The following is a 22,762-nucleotide window of genomic DNA, read 5'->3' on the forward strand; positions in this document are numbered from 1 at the left end:
TCTTGGGGAAAGGTCCCAGGATGTCAATTCCCCATTGTGAGAAAGGCCATGGACTGGATATGCTTGCTTGAGGAGTGGCAGGGGTCATGTATGGGATTTATCAGGTACACAGAGTTGACAGTGGGCTTACTACGGGTCCCGGCGGCCTTAAGCCGATCTGGATCCTAGTGCCGGTGATGGTCCGGTAAGCGGGCTGTTACAGTCCTGATGGCATTGGCAAATCTCTGACATACGTCACACCTCCGGACAAACTCTTCTGCTTCTTTTTTAACAGTGGGCCAGTAGTATCCTTGTCTGAATATTTTGTTAGCTAATGTCCCTGCTCCCTCGTGAGCCCCACATGGGCCTCTATGTATTTCCTCCATTACCTTTGCAGCTTCTTCCGGACTTACACACCGGAGCCATGGGCTGGATTTCCCTTTTCTGTATAAAGTTCCCCTTATTACTTGGTAATTGGCAGCTCGAGCTGCTATCTTTTTGGCTTCGACTTTATCTTCGGGGAGTTCGCCCTTTTCCAAGTATCTCAAGTATGGAGTCATCCAAGTTGGGCTCTGCTCCACCTGTAGTACTGTGTTTATCTTCTTGAAAGCAGGTATGCTGACATGCTGTATGTAGACTTCATCAGGGAGCTGCTCTAACTCTTCTTTGGTCAGCCGACTAAGCAGGTCTGCCTCTTCATTTTCATTTCGAGGTATCCTCTGAAATTTCGTCAATATTCCACGGCTCGTGAGGTCGGCTTCCACAGCTTTTACTTTATCAAGATAACTCTGCATGATGGGATCTCTGGCCTGATATATTCCCGTCACCTGGTTGATCACCAGCTGAGAGTCACTATTTACTTCGAGGTCGGTTACCCCTATTTCCAGAGCTACCAACATTCCGTTCACCAAGGCTTCATATTCGGCCACATTATTAGAAGCTTTGAATTCTAGCCGTAAGGCATAACATACTTTGAAGCCCTCCGGCCCCTTAAGTATTATCCCAGCACCACTGCCCTTAGAGCCTGATGCTCCATCTACATATAGCTTCCAGCTGGACTCTTGGGAAAGTTCTCCCTCTCCTTCTTTGTTTGGTATCTCCGAGGATGATCCTTCCTTCTCCTTGTTGAATGAGCATTCTGCTATGAAGTCAGCCAGCGCTTGAGATTTTATAGCTGTCCGAGGTCGGTACTCCAGGCAGTAAGGGCTGATTTCCACGGACCATGCTAACATCCGTCCTGAAGTTTCCGGCCTACGTAGGATCTTCTTTAACGGTTGGTCCGTCATCACAACTCCTTGGTGGCCTTCCAGGTAAACTTTGAATTTCTGGACTGCTAACACCAAGGCATACCCCAATTTTTCAATGTTCGAGTATCTGACCTCAGTGTCTCTGAGTACCTTGCTGACGTAGAAAACAGGTTTCTGCTCCCCTTCTTCCACTCTTACTAGTACTGCGCTGACTGCGTGCTCTGAGGCTGCCAAGTATATCAGGAGTTCTTCCCCTTTTACGGGGCTGCTGAGCACGTGAGGTGAGCTGAGGTATTCCTTAAGCTCTGTGAAGGCTTTTTGGCAGTCTTCTGTCCATTCAAAATTCGGGACCTTCCTCAATTTTTTGAAGAACGGCAAACACTTTTCTGCCGACCTTGACATAAATCGGTTAAGCGCCACTACTCTCCCGGTTAATCTCTGGACGTCCCTTACATAGGTCGGCTTTGGCATATTCAATATGGCTTCCACTTTCTCCGGATTGGGCTCAATGCCTTTTCCACTTACCATGTACCCCAAGAATTTTCCTCCTCTGATGAAGAAAGCACACTTTGCTGGATTCAGCTTCATTCTGTATTGATCTAACACCCTAAATATCTCCCTTAAGTCCGTTATATGTTATTGAAAAGTTGAACTTTTAACCACCATGTCATCCACATACACTTCTACGTTCCTGCCGATCTGATTTTTAAAGATTCTGTTCATTAATCGTTGGTAAGTTGCCCCGGCGTTTCTTAATCCGAAGGGCATAGCTCTGTAGCAGTAAGTCCCGTCTTCAGTTATAAATGAGGTCTTCTCCTCATCCGTCTTTTCCATTGGGATTTGGTGGTAACCAGACATAGCATCCAAAGAAGACATGTAATCAAAACCAGCCGTTGAGTCGACCATCTTATTAATATCGGGGAGGGGGTAACAATCTTTAGGGCAGACCTTATTCAGGTTGGTAAAATCTATACACATCCTGTATTTGCCATTGGCTTTTTTGACTAACACAGGATTTGCTAACCACTGTGGGTACATAACCTCCCTAATAAAGCCTGCCTCTTCTAACTTCTGCACTTCTTCCTGGGTAGCCTGCTGCTTCTCTCTTCCCACTACTCTCTTCTTTTGCTTTACTGGTCTGGCCTCGGGGAGGACATTCAATCGGTGTGTCATTACTTTGGGGTCAATTCCCGGCATGTCTGAGGGCTTCCATGCGAAGGTCGGTGAGTGACTTCGGATCAGGGCCATGGCTTCACCTTTTTGTTCTTTGGTGAGGCCGGCATTGAGACTGAAGACCTTACTCGTTTCTTCTTCTGATAGGGAGAAAGTCTCCAGTTCTCCAACGGGCTCTGTCCGGGCTTCCTTTGTCTCGTCCCTGACCTCCAAAACTTCCGAATCAAGCGCTTCTCTGGTTGAGTTCGGTTCCGTCACTGTGGCCAAGTATACTGCCCTTGCTTCCTCCTGGCTTCCCCGGACCATTCCCACTCCTCCTTCCGTTGGGAACTTGAGTGCCAGATACCTGATGCTAGTGACAGCTTCGAAACTGAACAACGCCGGCCTCCCCAAAATCGCATTGTAGCTCAGTGGGAGTTTGACCACCAAGAACACCTCATAATGGGTGCGAGCTTTGGGTGCTTCTCCCAAGGTGAGGGCCAGCTTCACCTTCCCTTCTACAAGTACCGGTGCTCCTCCGATCCCTTTGATGGGTGACTGGTCCCGAACCAGCTGTTCCTCTGGGATTCCCATTTGCTGGAAAACCCGATATGGCAATAAGTTAACCTTACTTCCATCATCCACCAGAACCTTCTTCACCCGAAAATTATGAATGACTGCCTCAATGACAAGCGCGTCATCATGGGGCATCTGAATGCCCTGTGCATCCTCCGAAGAGAAAGCGATGGTCATGGGAGAGTGTTCAACGATCTGCATGACCTCGCCATTGCTGGTCTCCCCTTCCCGGTTTCTCTTCTTTCCTCGACGGTTCATCCGTCCTCCCGTTCCTCCAACGATCATGTTAATAGTCCCACTGGACCCATCATTCACTGGCCCCGTTCCAGTTCTCCTGGGCATCTGGGCTGCCGGACCGGGTTGAGGCCTCTGCCCTTCCGGTTTCTTCACAAAATTTTTGAGATGCCCCCTTTTTATCAATCTCTCAATCTCTGCAATTAACTGAAAACAGTTATTTGTGTCGTGGCCATGCGTTCGGTGATACTGACAATACTTATCAGGATTTCTCTGATCTACTTCAGACTTCAAAGGTTGAGGCCACTGGAGAAACTCTTTATTTTGGACAGCCATGAGCACCTCGGCTCTAGACGCATTTAATGGAGTCGGTTTCTCCGGAACCCAAGGAGGGAGCGTTCTTGGTTCGAGAATCCGAGGAGGAGGAGGCCTGTGATCCCTTCTTCCCCAGGCCTGCTTGTACGGTTCAGGCCTCTTTTCATGCTTCTTCTCGTGCTTCTCCGACCTCCCCTCCTCCGGGGCTTTTTCTTTTCCTTCCGCCCTTTTGGCAAATCTACTCGTTACTAAGGCGTCATCCTGCCTTATATACTTTTCTGCCCTCTTCATCAACTCGGCCAGCGAGGTCGGAGGTTTCCTGCTTAGTGAACCGAAGAACTCGGCAGAAGTTGTTCCCTTCTGCATGGCCTCTACCGCCCTTCCTTCATCAAGGTCGGGGATCTGCAGGGCCTCCGTATTGAAACGGGCGACATACTCTCTGAGGGATTCACCAGCTTTTTGTCTCACTGTTTCCAGATAACTCGCCTTCCTATCTGCAGGCACCCCAGCTACGAACCGGCTAATGAAGCGAGTGGCCAGATCTCCGAAACTTTGAATGCTTCCGGCCTCCAGGCTGTTGAACCATGCCCTCGCTGGTCCCGAGAGCGTTGTTGGGAACACCTTGCACATCAGAGCATCTGATAGAGTTTGCAACTCCATGAAGGTCTTATAGTTCATGACATGCTCTCTCGGGTTACCAGCCCCGTTATAGGCCGCCATCGGCGGCATCATAAACTTTTTGGGAACGGTCTCCTGCTGCATTAATTTTGAGAAGGGAGAAGAAGTAGGCAAGGAGGTTTGACTCTGATCTTTCTTACCTAGCTCGGCTAGGAGCTGCTCTTTCAACCTTTTCAGCTTTTGGTTCATTTTCTCGTCTTCCGGGCTGGATCTTTTGCCCAAACTGCATTCTTCCTCCTCTGTCTCAGTTCCCGTTTCTCTGGTTGTTTCGGCAGAATAGTCGTTCACCTCTTCGTTTTCTATCAACTCTCTTGCCCTTCGCCCATGAATTCGGGCCTCCGGTTCTTCCTCTTCTCCGGCATCGTGGTTGTTAGTTCGGAGGCGGGCAGAGGTAGGTTGGGGTTCATCGGTTCTGGGTTCCTCCACTACTGGGAGTGTGTTTACTGGGGTGCTAAGTCCCCTTTGTTGCATTATCTGGCCCAACCAGTGAGCGGTGGTTTGTAGCTGGAGAGCCATGGTTTGAATGTCTTGGTTAGACAGGGTCATGGTGGGAGTATTCCCTGCCAGGCTTGGCGAGGGATTAAGAGAAATAGGTGTTTGGTTATTCAATGTTGTAGGGCTAGAAAAGGAGAACTGCTGCCCATCTTGGGCAGAGCTCAGGTCATTTGGAATATTAAGGTTACTGTCTTGGTGGTTTGCCATCGTGGATCTCAGTGGGTTTTGAAAGTGAAAACTCCGGTGATGAAAAGATCTCCTTCGTTTTCCCACAGACGGCGCCAATTGATAATCTGAGATCCAATAGAATAGGGTTTTACAAGGGTTTTGTGTTACAGATTAAGGCTTAAGCTTTCTGAGGAGGGGACTCCTCTTTTATACATTGTCTTGCTTGCTGGTGACGTGTAAAGGTCTCTCCAGGATTGGGCCACGCGTCTCTGCCATGCGGATTCGGAGGTACTAGGATATCAGCTGCCTGCTCCATGCGTAACGGTCTCTGATTCTCCTCGTGCGTACGTACGAGCGGATTTGCCAGGCTGTTTGGTGAATATTTCTCTGGATCCTGGGCTGGGCCGCGAGTTGGGGCCAGACGCTAAGCCTGAATGGAGAGGGCCTGCTTCGTGTGGGCCAGGCCGGCTTGAGTGAAGAAGATGGGTCGAGCCCGGCCTTGAGGGTCGGATGAGCCAGGCTCGTTCTGTATATCAGGTGTGTGGGCCTCTACGTCATGGGCCTTGGGCCGTGATCAAGCCCCTAGTCCGGGGTGAAGGAATCCAGCGGTCATCAATAAGCAATGTAGTTTTGATTGTGATTGGGAGTTAATTATTGAATTTTGATTAACTAATAAGCAATCAAGGTCTCTCAAGCTCTTTTGACCCCTACAGCATATATATCATAATAAAATTAGGAAATGAAATATTTTTAATTTAATCAAATTTGGAGATACCTTTGTTCCCTTTATGCATTAATAATTAACAATAGAAAAAAAATCAATAAATTTTTCAATTTGTAATTAGCAAGTTTTTCTTTAAAACTATAACATTTTATAGTTTGAACAATTAAATAAATAAAAAAATATTATTAGTGAAAAACATGTTCGTACGATTATATAGTGGATAATATTTGTTTATTTTTTGAATAAAAAAATGATTATACTCAATAAAGCTATATATCTCCTTACACTCAAAGGGCATAATCTGGCAGTAAGTGCATCCGAGTAGTTCTACTCTCCGGTTTTTAATTTCCATTTCAAAAAAAAAAAAAAAAGCATTGAAGATTGGAAGAGAAAGAATCAATTCTCATAACATTGAATAAAAATATGTATAAATATATGTTTATATATATATATATATATATATATATATATATAGCAGTTGGAGTAGGAGCTAAATTAGGAGAGAGAAAGAATACAATAGAGAATACGTGAGTTTTAACTGATTTCGATGCCACTATTTTAAGTTGTTTTCACATGGCTTGACACCCCTTGCAAGTTGGGAAGTATATGTTAAGTAGTCCCAGCTTGGAGACGAGTTCTTTGAATGGGGTAGATGGCAAAGGCTTTGTAAAGATATCTGTTAACTGAGCCTGAGAGGGTAGCGGTAGAAGTTTGATTAAACCTGCAAGCACTTTCTCTCGAACCAAATGGCAGTCAATCTCAATATGTTTGGTTTTTTCATGGAATACGGGATTAGCTGCAATTTGTAAAGCAGATTTGTTATCGCAAAACATAAGAGCAGGCTGTGGATGAGGAAGATGGAGATCTCGAAATAGATATAATAACCATTGAATTCCACATGTGGTGGCCAAAGCTCGATATTCAACTTCAAAAGAAGACCTTGAAATATTGGGTTGCTTCTTAGCTTTCTAAGAGATTAAGGAAGAACCAAGAAAAATGCAGAAACCAGTGATGGATTTGCGGGTGTCAACACATCCTATCCAATCGGAGTCACTAAAGACTTGCAAATTGAGTTTGGAACTTGCTGGGAAAAATAAACCAGTCCCAGAAGAGCCTTTAATGTAGCATAAAATTCTGTGAGTTGCTTGTAAGTGAGCAGTAGTTGGACAATCTAGAAACTGACTCAATTGTTGAACAGCGAAGGAAATATCAGGTCTAAAGGAGGTCAAATACAACAACCTTCCTATTAACTGTTTGTACTGAAGGGAGGTTTCCAAAGGAGAACCAGACTCTTTACTAAGTTTCAATTTACAATCCATTGGAGTAGAAGCTAGTTTTGAATCTAGGAAGCCATTATTTGCAAGGATGTCAAGAGCATATTTTATTTGGCTAAGAGAGATACCTATTTTATTGTAGGCAACCTCAAGACCTAAGAAAAACTTTAAATCTCCAAGATCTTTTATGTGAAACTGTTCATTAAGAAAGACTTTTACATAATTGATTTCAGTCATGCTTATGCCAGCAAGGATCAAATCATCAACGTACACTAGCAAGACAGTAGTGTGATCTCCATGATGCTTAATAAACAAAGAATAATTAAAAATAGATTGTTGATAATCTAAAGAGAGAAGGGCATTAGAAAGCTTAAGGTACCACTGTGTACTAGCCTGCTTCAAACCATAGAGGGACTTCTTTAGGTGACAGACTTAATTGCCTTGGGAAGAGTGGAATCCTTGAGGAAGAGTCATGTATACATTTTCATGAAAGTCACCATGAAGGAAAATATTGTTCACATTTAGTTGATGTAGAAACCAACCTTTAATTGCTGCCACTAATAGTTTAATTATTGTGAGTTTTGCAATAGGTGAGAATGTGTTAAAATAGTCTACCCCTTTGTCTGAGTATAACCTTTGGCCACCGAATGGGCCTTATACCTCTCTATGGATCCATCAGCTCTATGCTTAATTTTAAAGACCCATTTGCAACCTATGGGTGTTATTCCACTTGGCAAATCAGCAATGTCTCATGTACCATTCTGTTCAAGAGCATGAATTTCATCCTTCATAGCTTGGCTCCAACATTCATGTTTGCCTGATTGTATGTTTTAGGTACTGTGGTGACAGAAATGGATAGGCTAAAGTGTTTTTGTGTTGGGGAGAGCAAGTCATAGGAGAGAATAGAAGAGAGTTGGTGAGGAGAAGTTTTGGAATTATTTAAGAAGGTAAATGAAGGAGAAGTGATCTGAATAAGATTGCAATGATAAGTTTGCGAGTAAGAAGGAGGTTTTCTTATTCTAGCAGATTGTCTTTGAGGAATCGAGGATAAAGGAGGATCCATAAATGCAAGGGGATCAATAGATGCAGGAAGAGAGATATCCTCATAATTCATAATGCTAATATCTTGAGGTAATGCGGGTGAGACTGTTGATCGAGAAGAAGAAAAAGAAAAGGTAGATTCATTGAAGTAAACATGTCTAGAAAGAAAATATTTCTAGATTGCTAAGTCAAGTAGAATGTAACCCTTAACACCAATTTGAAAATCGAGAAAAATATATTTTCTTGCTCGAGAATTAAACTTTGATCTATTGATAGTGAGAGTAGAAGCAAAGCATAACGATCCAAACACTCTTAAATCAGTATATGCAGCTAAAGAGGAATAAAGCATTTCATAAGGTGACTTGTTAGCATGACAGGACTTGGAAGTCTATTTATCAAGTGAACAAAATGCAATATCGAATATGACCAATATTCAATAGATAAATGTGATTGAAACATAAGTGACCTGGCCACATTAAGCACATACTTCACATTTATCTAAACATGAATAATTAATATTAGATATAAGTCTAATTGCATGCATCTTCTTAATATAAGGTAAACTTACATGACTCTTCCTATCATGCCATAATTTTTTAAAAAAAAATCAATCAAGTAAGCAAAAAAATCAACATTTTCATCATTAACAATCTTGGAAACATTCAATACAAACAGTCCATTATTACAATATCCCTTATCTACAAACACATTATTTTTAGTTATAACTACTTGGTCAGATTCAAATGCAACTTTCACTTCATTTTTACTAAGCAGAGCAACAGAAATCAGATTAGTTCGAATTTCAGGGATATGTAGCACCTCATTCAGATTCAAAAATTTGCCAGATGTGAGACGATAGTTATAACTACTTGGTCAAATTCAAATGCAACTTTCACTTCATTTTTACCAAGCAGAGTAACAGAAATCAGATTAGTTCGAATTTCAGGGATATGTAGCACCTCATTCAGTTTCAAAAATTTACCAGATGTGAGACGAAGAAGCACTTTGCCTTTTTCAAGAACTTGTGTAGTCCTTGAGTTACCAAGAAATACATAATCTCCTCTTGCACTAGCTTGAGTGTAGGATGAAAAAGCACTTCTATTTGCACAAATATGCCTCGTAGGACCTGAGTCTATGACCCATTCATTCACATTAGCCACAAGATTGGCTTGAGAAATGACTGCAGCAATTATGTCATCTACTTCCACCAAATTTGCCTTTGGTTTAGCAGGATTGTCATTTCTCCCCATTCTTTTCCTGCATTGAGGTGCATGATGACCTGGCTTGCCACACACAAAACAACTACCTTTTTTCTTAAAAGTAGGATTATTAATTTTTGGTTTATAATCATATTTCTTTTCATACCTTTTGTTTTGGTAGTGTGGCTTGTTTTGGATTAAGTTGACGTTGACAGCGATCTCTTTTCCTTTAGCTTTCTTGATCTCTTTCTTGTTTGTATCTTTTATGATGATATGAGTGATAATCTCAGAAAGGGACAGCTGCTTATGTTTATGCTTGAGTTGCTACTTGTAGTCGCTCCACGAAGTCGGTAATTTTTAAATTAGCAAACCAGCAACAAGTTCCTCTTGAAGTGTTATATTTTCTGATTTCAGGTCCTCAATCAATTTGTGGTATTCATTGATTTATGCCTTTATATCTTTATCATCCACCATCTCCTATTTGTAAAATTTGCCAATAGTAAATTTCTGTTTGCCAACATCCTTAGCAGTATATTTGACATTTATGGACTCCCATATTTGTTTTGCTTCTTTATAAGAGCAATAATAATCAAAGAGATCGTTAGATAATGTACTAATAATAGTGTACCTACATACCTTATTAGCATGAACCCATAATTCCCATTGTTTGTTGGAAATTTCTGCAGGTTTCGCATCGGTGAGAGCAAAAGCAACTCCATGCATATCAAGAACTGAAAATACACGTTCCTGCCAGCGTTTGAAATTGTCACCATTGAACTGTTCAATTTTGGAGACATCTGGGAATGGCTTGGACATTGTCATGGTAGGTTGCATCATAGCAATAAGAACACCACTTAGAATGCCAGTGTTAGAAGGATCAATAGGTCCAGTAATGGAAGTATTGTTAGGAGAAGTAATTTCACCCATTATCCTTAAGATTGTTGAGAAGTGGTAGAAAAAGATATAAAAATTAAATGAAAGATAAGTATAATATTGCTTGAGGCGTGATAATAATCACTGTCCTTAAGGATAATTCGCCTATGGTTGCGTATCCTCCAAGATTCAACAAGCCTTCTGAATTACAAGCAACCCAGGAGCAAGAACAGCAGCAAGAGAGAAAGAGAAGTATTTATTTTTTTTTGTGTTCGTGAATAACGTAAATGCACTGCTATTTATAGTGCTTAATGTTATTCAAATCCACAATACCAGCTAAAAATAAGATTTAGTTAAGATAAAGATTTAGATATCCACAATATCAGCTAAAAATATAGTTCAGTTAGGATAAATATTAAGATAATTTAAAGTGGAAAAACTCCTTTTAACAAACTTAAAATCTGTAACTTATTTCAAAATATTTTAAATTATTTATGATTCTTTTGAAATAATTTGTTAAATATCCAACAGGAACTGAGACAGAAGATTGTGGCTGTTTAGAATTAATTTGAGTGTTGCTGAGTATTGCCATGAGATTGTTGTATTGATCTTGAGTCAAGGCTAGCTTGTTGAATTAACTATCCATTTCTTGCACTTGAGTATCAGTAAATGACTAATGAGAATCAGTGATAATACTATTAACTGTACTATATGGTCTGGATTTATAGCTGGGAGGGTAACCATGTTTTTTACAACAAGTCTCCACTACGTGTCTATATTTACCACAATAGGTGTAATATTTATTATTGTCAGAGGAACTAGAAGGTTTTGGACCACAAGAATGCCTTGTATACTGATTAATCGAATTTCTGGAGTCAGATTTGTGTTCTGGTACATTTGATCTCACAATTCCATTAAGAAGAGCCTTAGAACCATCAATAAGCACAGTAGAGGATTGAATCTGTCTTTCTTGTTGAATTACCAGAGAAAAAACTTTGTTAATGGTAGAAAAAGAATCCATCATCAAAACTTGTGTTTTGACAGCTGAGAATTGATCTTTCAAACCTCTTAAAAAACGTATCGCATAATCATGATTAACATAATCTTTCATCTTGCTCAAGGCACCGTAGGAACAATTTACTGTACAAAAACAGGAAAGTAATGGCCTAAGATTGAGTAACTCATCCCAAAGTATTTTCAATTCAGTGAAATAGTCATTTGTTGTCCTTTCCCCTTGTTTCAAAGCATAAATTTCCTCTTGAAGATCTGCAATCCTTAAAATATTACCTTGAGAAAACCTTTCCATCATATCTTTCCACACATCTGAAGCCGTATCAATCCATAACACAATTTAAGTGATGTTAGAAGAAAGCAAGTGCAATATCCATGAAAGAACCGTGGTAGTACAGCGTTCCCAGGCAGAGAAAAGTGGATAATCAACTGCTGGAATCTTTAAAGCGCCATCTACAAATTTTAGTTTGTTTTTGGACATTAATGCTATTCTCATGGCTCTTGACCAAGAATGATAATTGAATTCAGTGAGTACTGGTGAGACAATAATCAGTGCAGGATTTTTGTTTGGATATAGAAAATAAGGACTTGATGGGTTTTGTGCTGGATCGAATGTATTGGCTGCCATGAAAGAGAAAGATTCTTTCAGTTCAAGGAGAAACTCAAAAGGGGAAAGAAGAAGAAAAAAGAAGAAGAAGAAGAAGAAGAAGAAGAAAGTACTAATTCTGATACTACGAAGACCAAAAGAGAAAGAATCAATTCTCATAAAATTGAATAAAAATCTATATAGATACATATTTATATATACAGCAGTCGGTGGAAGAGCTAAACTGAGAGAGAGAGAATACAATAGAGAAAAGTGAGTTTTAACTGATTTTGGTGCCACTATTTTGAGTTATTTTTATCGATTCTCATAAAATTGAATAAAAATTTATATAGATACACGTTTATACATATAACAGTTAGAGGAAGAGCTAAACTGAGAGAGAGAAAATATAATAGAAAATATGAGTTTTAACTGATTTTGGTGCCACTATTTTGAGTTATTTTTACGTGGCTTGACAGACATGGATAATCGCTTTGTCTTTTTATTTATTAATGAAAAATTAATTATCTGTAAAAAAACTCAATTGTATCAATATTTGAAGAATAATCATTGAGTAAATTAAAAGTTAGTTGTTAGGAGAAGACATCAAATCTTATATGAATTGCATGTCTATACTAACGAAAGAATTTCTAGTCCATCCCTATCAAGACAATGTAAGACCGAGAAGGATTTCTTGAGGAGTTCTAGTTTCAGAATGATTTTATTGATTGAGGTTATTTACGGGATACCTCATGTTTCTGGGTCCATTATCTTGACTTTTATTTCAGATTTTCATATACTATAAACTGATTTAAGTTTTAAAAATGCTGCTTATAATTAATTATCCGATATTTCTTTTTGCCTTATAAATTCATACTCGAATTCATAAAATTGAGGAAATTAGGGCAGTATCAATTAATAAAATTAGTTGAGAAAAAAAAATTGTTTGAAGATGAAGAAATAACACAGGCAATAGGACTATCACATGGAGCTCAACAACAAAGCTCTATATTGCAAGTCATCCTAGCTACTAGCAACATCTATAGCTATCTCCTTTATTTGATGTGTTGTTGAATCTGTGGCAAAGGCAATGTTGCCTTTTCTACAGTAAGTTGATGTAAAAAGAGAATGGGTTCTTTGTTTAGAAGCAGCATCCCATGTTCAAGCTCAATGATTTTTGGGTTGGAATCCTCCTTTTGGATGTAATAGAATGGGTCCATTGCATGCTTCAATTTTGAAATTTTTTTCCTTATCACATGCAAATTTTCTTGTGCTTTTTTGGAACATCATTATACATCCACTATAAGGATTTTTCCATGTGACATGCTCTTGCATGACCCAAGATTTTGTTCATTATTATAATAATACAATATCAAATCTTGTATAATTATTTTGTTGTTGATCTTATAGGCTAGCTTCTTAGTGAGAGATTGAAAATCCTGCCTTCGATGCTAGTGAATTGGAGATGCACTCGGCTAAATGCAAGTTCCGAAAGAAGTTGGTGTCGCCAAAAGCTTCCAAGTTTTTCCAAAAGTAAAACATTCTGCTGATAAAGCGATTAATGCAATAACGAAGCCTGAGATCTAACGCAAGAGTTCTCGTGCTAAAAAGATAGCTCAAACCAAGCCTACAACACAAAGATGAGAAAGGAGGAAGCCCAAATCTTGCTCTATAATCGCAGATACAAATCCCAGCTAGACTGAGAAGGAAGCTGCACTCTACCCAAATGCCATTTTTGGGCCAAAAGGATACTTTCAACTTAATTACAAAAGTTGTGGGCTAATTGGGACACAAAATTAAAAAGATAATGTCCCTTTCATATCTCCAATAAATGAAAATGTATTGATTTTTATGTTATGAAGTAAACAATAACGAATTTATCAATTTAAACATTTAATGGGTGATAAGTACGAAGCATCATATTAAATTTTGATTTTTCTTTTAGTTATATAAATATCAATATTCTTAAAACTTCAATCTCTCTTATTTATTAAGTTAAATCTATGATATCATTAGGTCTTCAAGAATGTTTCTTTTTCTATTTTTTTTCCTTACTGTAAATTGTCAAAAGAAAATTAAAATGGTGGATTCAAAGTTCACAAAAGTATTTATGATATTGATTTGGCTTTTTAATATTATAAAATTATTAAAGTTTTACGATTTAATTATGATGAATAATTGACTAATTAATAACGAACGGGTTAAAACGAGTAGTGTTATAAATGAAGAAAGTTCATCTCCTCCCCTCGAAATTTCTCTCGAGTTGCATAAACTCTTGGAAGAGGCAGCTGCCATGGTAGAAATCTCACTGCATTCAAGAATTACCTTGAACTTTCAACCGTACACTTACATAAATAAAATATTCAATTATTGGTCTAATTAATAACCAAAATAATAAATAAAAAAGTTAATAATCTACATAAATAGTAAAAAAATGGATAGTTTTGAATATTTAATTTGAAACTATACATTCAAATTAAAGTTAAAATAAAATCAATTCCAAAAAAATATCCAAAAGTATATGTGGCTCCTTTACCACTACACTTTTAAGCTTTAGGGAGCAATATCTTATCGGCTGTTGCAAAATTATTATTTTAATATTATTAATATAATAATTTAAAATTACTATAAAAAAGAAATTTAATTTTTTTAATGTAATTTATAATAACATTTTGAAATTTAATCAAATCTATAAATTAGTTCCTCACTAAATTTTGTATAACAATTTAATCTCTAATTTTTATTTTCGTTTAATAAAATGGTCTCTTCCTAAAACCAAAAAAAGATATATTACTTTGAATTGACTATTGACCAGCGACTATATAATTTTTATTGGCGAAATTACCCTTCAAGTGGCGGAAAGAGAATTATAAAATATCGAGGACATAGAATATAAGAGATGAGAGGAAGAGTAGGGTGCAGAGCAAGGAGCATACAAGGACAAGAGGCTCTGTCTTGGGGAGCTCAAATGTCCTATCCACCAGGAAACTCCATGATTATACAAGTTCTCATCTCTCCTTTCATAAATTATAAAAACACAATGGAACTTATTAGTTTTGCTAAAATATTGAAATCAAGACACCTCTAAGAGCCCACAAGGACAAGCGGCTTTGTCTTAGAGAGCTCAATCCTTGCCTTAGCCTCCAACGGACCCCTTCTGTGGTCCTCTCTCTCTCCTTCCTATTGCACATGAGGTGCCCCTTCTCTCTCTACTCTCCTACCTATCTCTAGTCCTTCTACTATTTCATTTTATATTGGTTAGCAATTCTTGAGATTTGGATGCTTTTGTAATTGGCATACAGTTAGTTTAATAGAAACTCAATACCTCTACATTGAATTAATGGATTCAGTTAGTACAATGATGAACTTTGTCTGCTCAGTCTATGAACTTTGTCTTCTCCATCGATGAATCTCGCGATGAATTTTCTTGCTCAATCGATGAAAGGCTCAATGGGGAGGCTGCTTCAGAAATACTCAATAGAGCGTCAGATTCGGATCTGCATGACAGAAAGTCTGCTCAACAAAGTGCTCAGTCAATGAAACTTGCAATGAACTTTATACTCAATCGATGGAAGGCTCAGCATGGAGGCTACTTCGAAAATGCCCAATAAAGCGCCAGATTTGGGTTTGCTCAATGGAGGATCTGCTCAATCTTGCGATGAACAATGATGAAATGTCAAAACGAGAGAGATGAGAGATTTTTAGTGTTCAAGTTAATTTTTTTTTATTAAAGGACAATTTGGTCATTTTATTTCATATTAACAGTATTTTAACTCCTAATGTAACAAAAGGACCAATTAATTATATTATTTCTAAATATTGAATTAAGTTGTTGCACAAAATTTAATAAGAGATTACTTTGTGGGTTTGGTCAAATATCAAGGACATCCTTATAAATTACCTTTTTTAAATATATATAACAACATATTTTAATGAATAATTTATTTTACATTTAACAATATTATAATTTTGATGGCATTTTTTATCCGTTATAAAATTATAAGTGTTATAACACAATAATCGACTAAAGTAGGCGATGTGCTGACACTCGAAGACAGAGCCACTTACCAAGAAGATGATCAGATGATACTCGGTCCTAAAGAGGAAAAATAAGACCCGGACGCTTCAAGTCTCAACTCTTCTTCAAGACTCACCCTTTCAACTACGGGGCGAGACTCCATGGGAAGTTACCGTTAGATAACGCAATCCAATATATTTCCATTATACCAATAATCGCAGAATCTCCTATTCACTGGCTGGCACCCGTCAGATTTTAAAGAGATGTGATAACTAACTCCATTTTCTGACAGTATAAAAGCTAATGATTACAAATATCAAGAAATACGACTCTTACACAATTACTGTTATATTTAAAGCATTACATTACATTTGCCCTATTTCAATTTAATGACTTGAGTATCAGAGTGGCTACCATAAGCACCCATCAGCTCGCTTTTTTTTTCTTATAGATTGACCAATCGCAATATAGTTCTGTTTCAACCACATCATTTGATTCTACTGTCGGGAGATTCTATTGGATTATCTCTATTTAATTGGATTAGAAATTGATCGCTTTTTTCTCTTAAAAAGAATCTTTTCCCTCTTTTATACTCTAAAATGGCTGACAATTCAGGAGTTGTTGCTAAGGTTGCTACCAACAAGGGCATAGTCATTTCCTCCACTCTTGGTAGTGGACAAAACACCCCATCGATGGTCAATGAGGCTGATCTAAGCAACCTAAATAATGAGCAGATGTTTCAATACATAAAAAGGCTACAGACCACTCTCAAGTAGTATAAAACTCGCGGAGATGCCTTCTTTATGGCTCCCAGGATAAGGGAGGAAGCATCCATCGATACCCTAAGGACTCGGACAGAGACAATCTAAATGCAGTCTAAGGGAAAGGCAAAGCTGAAGGAAGAGGAATCGTTGGATGAGACTCCAAAGGATACCGACTGAAAGTTGATACGAGCCGTGCAAATGTACCAGAAGGAGTAGGAGGAGGATTATGGGTTGGACGATGCCTCACCCCTATCAAAAGATATCTTAGCAAAGACTTTTCCTACCAAGTTTAAACTCTCAAATTTGGACAAATACGACGAAACAACAGATCTTAGGAGTCACCTGGAGATATTTAGAACAATAATACAACTCCAAGATATCAACAACTTTGTGTTGTTGCCGAGTATTTCCGTCAACACTCACATGTTTAACTTAGAAATGGTACCAACATCTGAGCCTAGGTCCAATTTAGAACTTTACACACTTTGCTATATTATTTAAATCTAGATTTATTACTTGTATACCTCCTAAAAACCTCTCCTCTGACTTGTGGAAGATTCGATAAGGAGAGACGAATTTTTAAGGAACTTTATATCACGTATTCAATGCAGAGGCAATACAAGTAAAATAATCAAATAATGAGATAGCATGTGAAGCATTAAAAAAAAGAACCTGCGACATCAAGTTCAAGAATTTCCTAATCAAGAACTAAGCCGCTGTGTACCAACAGCTAATGGACAAAACCCAAAAGTATATCAGGCTGGATGATAAAGTCCAAGCGTTGAGAGAGGACAAAAAGACGAGTGAAAAGTAAAATCAAAAGCCAGAGGGGCGAAGATATGTTGAGGCAAGAAAAGGCCACAAGGCGGATATCCGCCAAGCCATATAATCCGGGTATTAGTCCAGCTAAACAAAGCATCTTATACCAGGCCACAAAGTGGGTATTCGCCAAGCCACCTAATTTGGATGTTAGTCCCGCTAAACAGAGTATCTTATGCCAGACCACAAGGCGGATATTCTCTAGGCCACCTAATTTGGGTATTAATCCCGCGAAACAAGGTATCTTATGCTAAGCCATAAGGCAGGTATTCGCAAGGCCACCTAATTCGAGTGTTAGTCTCGCTAAATAAGGCATTTTATGCCAGGCCACAAGACAGGTATTTACTAGGCCACATGACCGGGTGTTAGTCCCACTACATAAAAGTTTCTAAGATACTTTATATTCAGGCCATAAGGCGGGTACAACAATAAAAATAAATGTAATAATTGTCAAACTGTTACGTTGACTTATAACTTTAGCTTATATATACAAAACTGCAATTTGCTACTGCGGTCTTATTTATATTTTTTTTGCAGGAGTGCTTGTTAGTCCTTATTTTACAAGCAGGATCCTAGAATTGAACATATTAGTTGCATGTCGTTGTCACCAAATTAAGGGTTGTTTTCCTATGTTGCATCAATGTACCAAAGACAGTGAGCCTCAGCACCAATATCCATAGTATTTGATGTTTTTCTTTCTTGTTTTTTAAAGCTTTCTCTTTACCTTCATCTAATATGCTACCTCACAACCACTGATGTAAAAGCTCCTATTAAAAATAAATACATTTTAATATTAAAAAAAAAAAACTTATTTTTTCACCTAAAATTATTTTAAAAAATTGAAAACTCATTAACAATTTATGTGATTAGATTGAAATTCAAATTGATCTGTTCTGAGTTGAATTAATGAACAATTAATCTACATTAGAAATTAAAAATAAACAATTTAATTAAAAAATAAGTAGCAATTTGTAAGACTCATATCTTTTGTACAATGATTCAATGGATATATAATCTGAATTAGTTTGTATATGAAATGGCATGACTCAAATATTTTTCTTCTCTTTTGATTAGTAGTTTAAATTCTAGTTATAAGCATTTTTAATATTTAGCAGGGAGTATTTTACTCAAGTATGCTCAATGCAGATTTAAATCGGTATATTTCAAATATTAAATGATCTAAACTAAAATAAAAAATTGAAATTGATCGAATTGCATCTAACTCTTCTTGTTTGCTACCTCTATATATGTAGTACAATATCCAAATATATCAAACAACAAATTGAAAGATTGATAGAATCAAAGCAACAACAGGAGTTTGAGATTACGAAGAGAGACCTAAATTGGACCCAGAAAATAGAGGAAGGATTAGTGACCATTTAACAACTAGAATTAACTAAATTATCTCGCGCTAATCAGAGTTGGTATAAACGTTAAGAAAAAAAATTTTTAGATGTGGGTAAAATTATATTGGATCGTAGCTTTTGAAATTCAATATCAAACATATATATCGAGAGTATATAATGATAATTAAATTCACATGAAACCTATGTATTTACGATACGGGCACATCTCTCCATATATATATATATATAACACATCCATATATGAAAAAAAGTGTCCCAAATCTTGCTTGCTGAATACACGATCGGAAAGGCTTTCTTTTTACAGATGTAACCAACAAAAGCAAGGCTCTGAAACTTTTTTTTTTTTTTTTGGCTTTGTCTAGACGACAATGGATGTCTATACTACTCTATAGAAGACAATCATGCAGAATTTAAGCACGCCCTGCACATTATATCTTACCCCTTGTATTGAAGGGATAATCCTCCTCCTCTTATACGATGCTATTAATTTAAAATTAAGTTTATCTAATTTATTAAATTCATCAATTTTATATATAACATAACAAAGCAGCTTAGACAATTTTAAAGGAAGAAAATGAAAAGAGAAATTGAAAGGTCCATTTTCTTCCATGTATAAATTATTTTTCTAACAAAAGATTATTGAAGTAGATTCAAAACAACCTCAAAATCCCCCAAAATACTCATAAAAAAAATATTAAAACAAATGGGAAGAAAAATAATTCAAAATCAACAATCATATATATGCATGGGTCAAGTAACTATTTCGTTACGTAAATTCTCCTTAAAGCAACAACCACCCTCTCTGCCAGAGCTCTCTCTCTCTCTCTCTCTCTTTTCCTCGCAGACGCTCAAAAAGAGTGCCAAATACCGGCGATCACTGCTCTGCTGGTGCTCATATCCTCCCCACAAAGCAAACCCTTCAATCTTTCTCTCTCAGGAACTCATCAAACATGTCGCTAACTATCACAGTTTTTGTTTCCCTTCTCATAATCTCCCTCATTTCAACCCCATCAATGTCTTCTCTTGAGTCTTTCGTTTTCGGTGGATGCTCGCAGCTCAAATACATCTCAGACTCTCCTTATGAATCTAACGTCAATTCTCTACTTACCTCCATGGTTAACTCAGCCTCCTTCACAAACTACAACAACTTCACCGTCCAGAGTCCTTCCTCCTCACAGGACACCCTCTACGGTCTCTTCCAATGCCGTGGAGACCTCTCCAATGGTGATTGCGCTCGCTGTGTTGCTAGCGCAGTGAGTCAACTCGGCACACTCTGCCTTGACTCGTGCGGTGGCGGTCTGCAGCTCGATGGGTGTTTCGTCAAGTTTGATAACATCAGTTATTTTGGAATGGAGGATAAGACCGTTGTGTTAAAGAAATGTGGGCCGCCAATAGGGTTTGAGTCTGACTCGTTTACCAGGCGCGATGCGGTGTTGGGCTACTTGGGAGGCAGTGATGGATCCTACAAGCCTTACAGGGTTGGTGGGTCCGGCGACGTTTACGGTGTGGCTCAGTGTGTACAGGATTTAAGTGCGACCGAGTGTCGGGATTGCGTATCGGACGCCATCGGACGACTGAAAACAGATTGTGGACCCGCCGCCTGGGGTGACATGTACTTGGCCAAGTGCTACGTTCGCTTCTCGGAGCGCGGAGCTCACTCGCACGGTGGAAATGGTAAGCTGTTCCGAGCCTGAAAGTGTTTAAAAATGATGTTACAATTACTACAATGTCCCAATTAAATTGGAAATGCTCTTCTTGTGGGTAGCATTAATAACACATCTTTGCTTAGCTTATTTGAAAACTTGATGCAATCAATTACATTTTTTTTTTCTGATTATTCAGAAATTACGCCAAGAAAATTCACATTCAATAATTGAGTTCTCTGTAGTAAGAAACATTCACTGATGACAAGCCTGAAACCAAGAAACTGTAATTGTTAGCTTATGATTGTTAAATCTAACTGCTCTTTTTCTCTTTTTTGTGGTGTAGATAACAATAATGATGAAGAGATAGAGAAGACACTTGCAATATTAATTGGACTTATTGCTGGGGTTACATTGCTCTTTGTCTTCCTTTCTTGCTTGAGAAATGCCTGTGAAAGAGGAAAAGGTAAGAGGCCATTTCTCGAATATATATCCAAAAATTGTCAATACTGATGTATTTTATGCTTTTTCAATATGCAGATGGTAAATAACAGAAGACTTGTGGGCATGTAAGGAATTTCTCCTCTCTCTGATATTTTTTTTTTTTGGGTTCACTTTTGTATATTTTTTTTTTCATATCTCCCTATGAAAAAGAGCTTGAAAAGGTAGATAGAAAGATGTTCATCTTGAAACAAGAGAAAAGGAAGTAGCAATTAAGGTGAAAAGCCTCAAGAATATTCTACAATCTTAATTAGCTTTTACCTGTATAAATATTTCTAAAACTGCTCTTTGTGGTGTTGCAGGCGCTTTTGCTCGGAAAAATTATTTTACATAACTATGTTATGTATAACAGTGTCGTTTTGCTGGATTTTTTAGAATACTAAATTCAGCTAAAATTTAATGTTATTTTTCTAGTTCTCCACACCATTACTTTAATCTCTTTTACAAGCATGGTTATTAATTTTATTTTTCTTTTATCTCCAAATATACGTAGAAATAATATCATTAACAAAATAACAAAATAAAGTATGTATTATTAATATAATAAATTGAATCTAAATAAAATTTTCTTTTATAAAATTTATTAGAAACTTTTTCTAATTGACCCTTTTGAGAAAATAAACCCAAATCAGGCCTTATTGAAGGCCACAAAGCTAGAACACACGGGCCTGCATTGTGGATCAAAGCTTTCAACAATCACAGGCTATGAACTGGGTCATACCTGAAGGAGACCGTTTCGGCCCACTGATCATTTAATCAGCGGACCTTCCTCGGACACGTGTCATCTTTTTGCAGCCTCACCGAATCACCAAAATTCACGCTATATAAACGAGCATACACGCGCTTCTCTCTTTCTATCTCTCTGCTAAGGGACTCCTTGCTTCCTAAGAAAAGCTTGATACCGAGATCAAAAAGTCAGGGTCAGATCTAGGGTTTTCAGTTTTCTTAATTTCTCTAGAAATGGCGCTCGAGTGGGTCGTGCTAGGCTACGCTGCAGGTGCAGAGGCGATCATGGTCCTCCTCCTCACCCTCCCCGGCCTCGACGGTCTCCGCCGGGGGCTCGTTGCTGTTACTCGCAATCTCCTCAAACCATTTTTATCGGTGGTGCCGTTCTGTCTTTTTCTTCTTATGGATATTTACTGGAAGTACGAGACGCGTCCGAGCTGTGAAGACGATTCCTGCACACCTTCCGAGCACCTCCGTCACCAGAAATCTATCATGAAGAGCCAGAGGAATGCGCTTCTCATTGCGGCGGCGCTTATCTTTTATTGGCTGCTTTATTCGGTGACGAATCTAGTGGTCAAGATCGAGCAGCTGAATCAGCGGATTGAGAGGCTCAAGAATAAAGACTGAAGATTCTGCTATGGATGATGGATATGAGATAAGTGGATTTGTTGTTTGAATTTCGTTTTCTTGTTGATAAATTGCGATTATGACGATCTTAATGTTACTTTTGAGCTTAATAGTATAGGAAACTATGTTGTGTTTGGACGGAGGACCATTATTGGTTCAGTGTGCAAGCTCCTTTAATGCTTTGGAAAATTTTTGTGCGTTTAATTCTGATTAAATCATAATTCGGATTCATGCTTGTGCATATATTAATTCATTGAAAATTCATCATTATCACATATAGTTTTGGTATATTTTATGTAGCAATTGATTACAGTGTGCAGTCTATGAGCTAGTGAAATGAAGTAGATTTTTCATTTTAGCATCTGAGTTTCTGCTTGGTTTTCCAGTATCGAGCCCTTGAATAAGGAAGATATTTTTAACTATGGGTCGTTAGGCATCTTAGCTCTTCAATTAATAACTGTCAAGGAATCCCTAGCTTCTTCAACAGACATCCCTAATATCCTCGGCTGATCTAGGCCTGAATTCTGGTTAAATCCCAGCTTTAATATCATTATTATACTTGTATCAGTATTGCATTGGAATTGCCTCCTTTTTGTTGGCTATTAAGCACACGGCTTTGCTCCGAGATTATGGGCATTCTTTGCTTTTAAGTAGCAGAATCCTAACTGGTAATTGGCAGCTTTATTTACTTGCCAATACTGCTGGTTTTTGTGACTCTGATTTCTCAAAGGGAAGTGAACTTTGC

The 22,762-nt window shown here is 38.1% G+C and overlaps 2 protein-coding genes across 6 annotated transcripts; both read left to right on the forward strand.

Annotated features, from left to right (window-relative positions):
• The first annotated feature begins 19,306 nt into the window (after positions 1-19,306).
• Positions 19,307-21,362, forward strand: LOC110605617 (plasmodesmata-located protein 6). 5 transcript variants are annotated; one of them, XR_002486418.2, is made up of 4 exons: positions 19,328-20,194; positions 20,510-20,629; positions 20,704-20,881; positions 20,967-21,362. XR_002486418.2 is itself a non-coding variant. In XM_021744249.2 (4 exons), the coding sequence occupies exons 1-3, from the start codon at positions 19,471-19,473 to the stop codon at positions 20,712-20,714; spliced, it is 855 nt and encodes a 284-aa protein (XP_021599941.1). In that variant the 5' UTR covers positions 19,328-19,470; the 3' UTR covers positions 20,715-20,732; positions 20,967-21,362. The 5 variants fall into 5 exon arrangements, 2 of the variants coding, with proteins under 2 accessions (XP_021599941.1, XP_043808490.1); XM_021744249.2 differs by having other exon boundaries at positions 20,704-20,732; XR_002486419.2 differs by having other exon boundaries at positions 19,307-20,194; positions 20,510-20,881.
• A 142-nt stretch (positions 21,363-21,504) lies between these two features.
• LOC110604450 lies at positions 21,505-22,258 on the forward strand. Its single transcript, XM_021742609.2, has one exon. The coding sequence runs from the start codon at positions 21,625-21,627 to the stop codon at positions 22,015-22,017; it is 393 nt and encodes a 130-aa protein (XP_021598301.1). The 5' UTR covers positions 21,505-21,624; the 3' UTR covers positions 22,018-22,258.
• The last annotated feature ends 504 nt before the right edge of the window (positions 22,259-22,762 follow it).

This window comes from Manihot esculenta, chromosome 17 (genome assembly GCF_001659605.2).
Source record: "Manihot esculenta cultivar AM560-2 chromosome 17, M.esculenta_v8, whole genome shotgun sequence".
Taxonomy (NCBI): Eukaryota; Viridiplantae; Streptophyta; class Magnoliopsida; order Malpighiales; family Euphorbiaceae; genus Manihot; species Manihot esculenta.

What these genes read in the sequence shown, in the direction of transcription:
- LOC110605617 (XM_043952555.1), top strand. Translation starts at nt 19,471, where the DNA reads ATGTCGCTAACTATCACAGTTTTTGTTTCCCTTCTCATAATCTCCCTC. An exon ending in TCACTCGCACGGTGGAAATG is followed by an intron (nt 20,195 to 20,509) that starts GTAAGCTGTTCC and finishes TTTGTGGTGTAG; the next exon opens with ATAACAATAATGATGAAGAG.
- LOC110604450 (XM_021742609.2), top strand. Translation starts at nt 21,625, where the DNA reads ATGGCGCTCGAGTGGGTCGTGCTAGGCTACGCTGCAGGTGCAGAGGCG.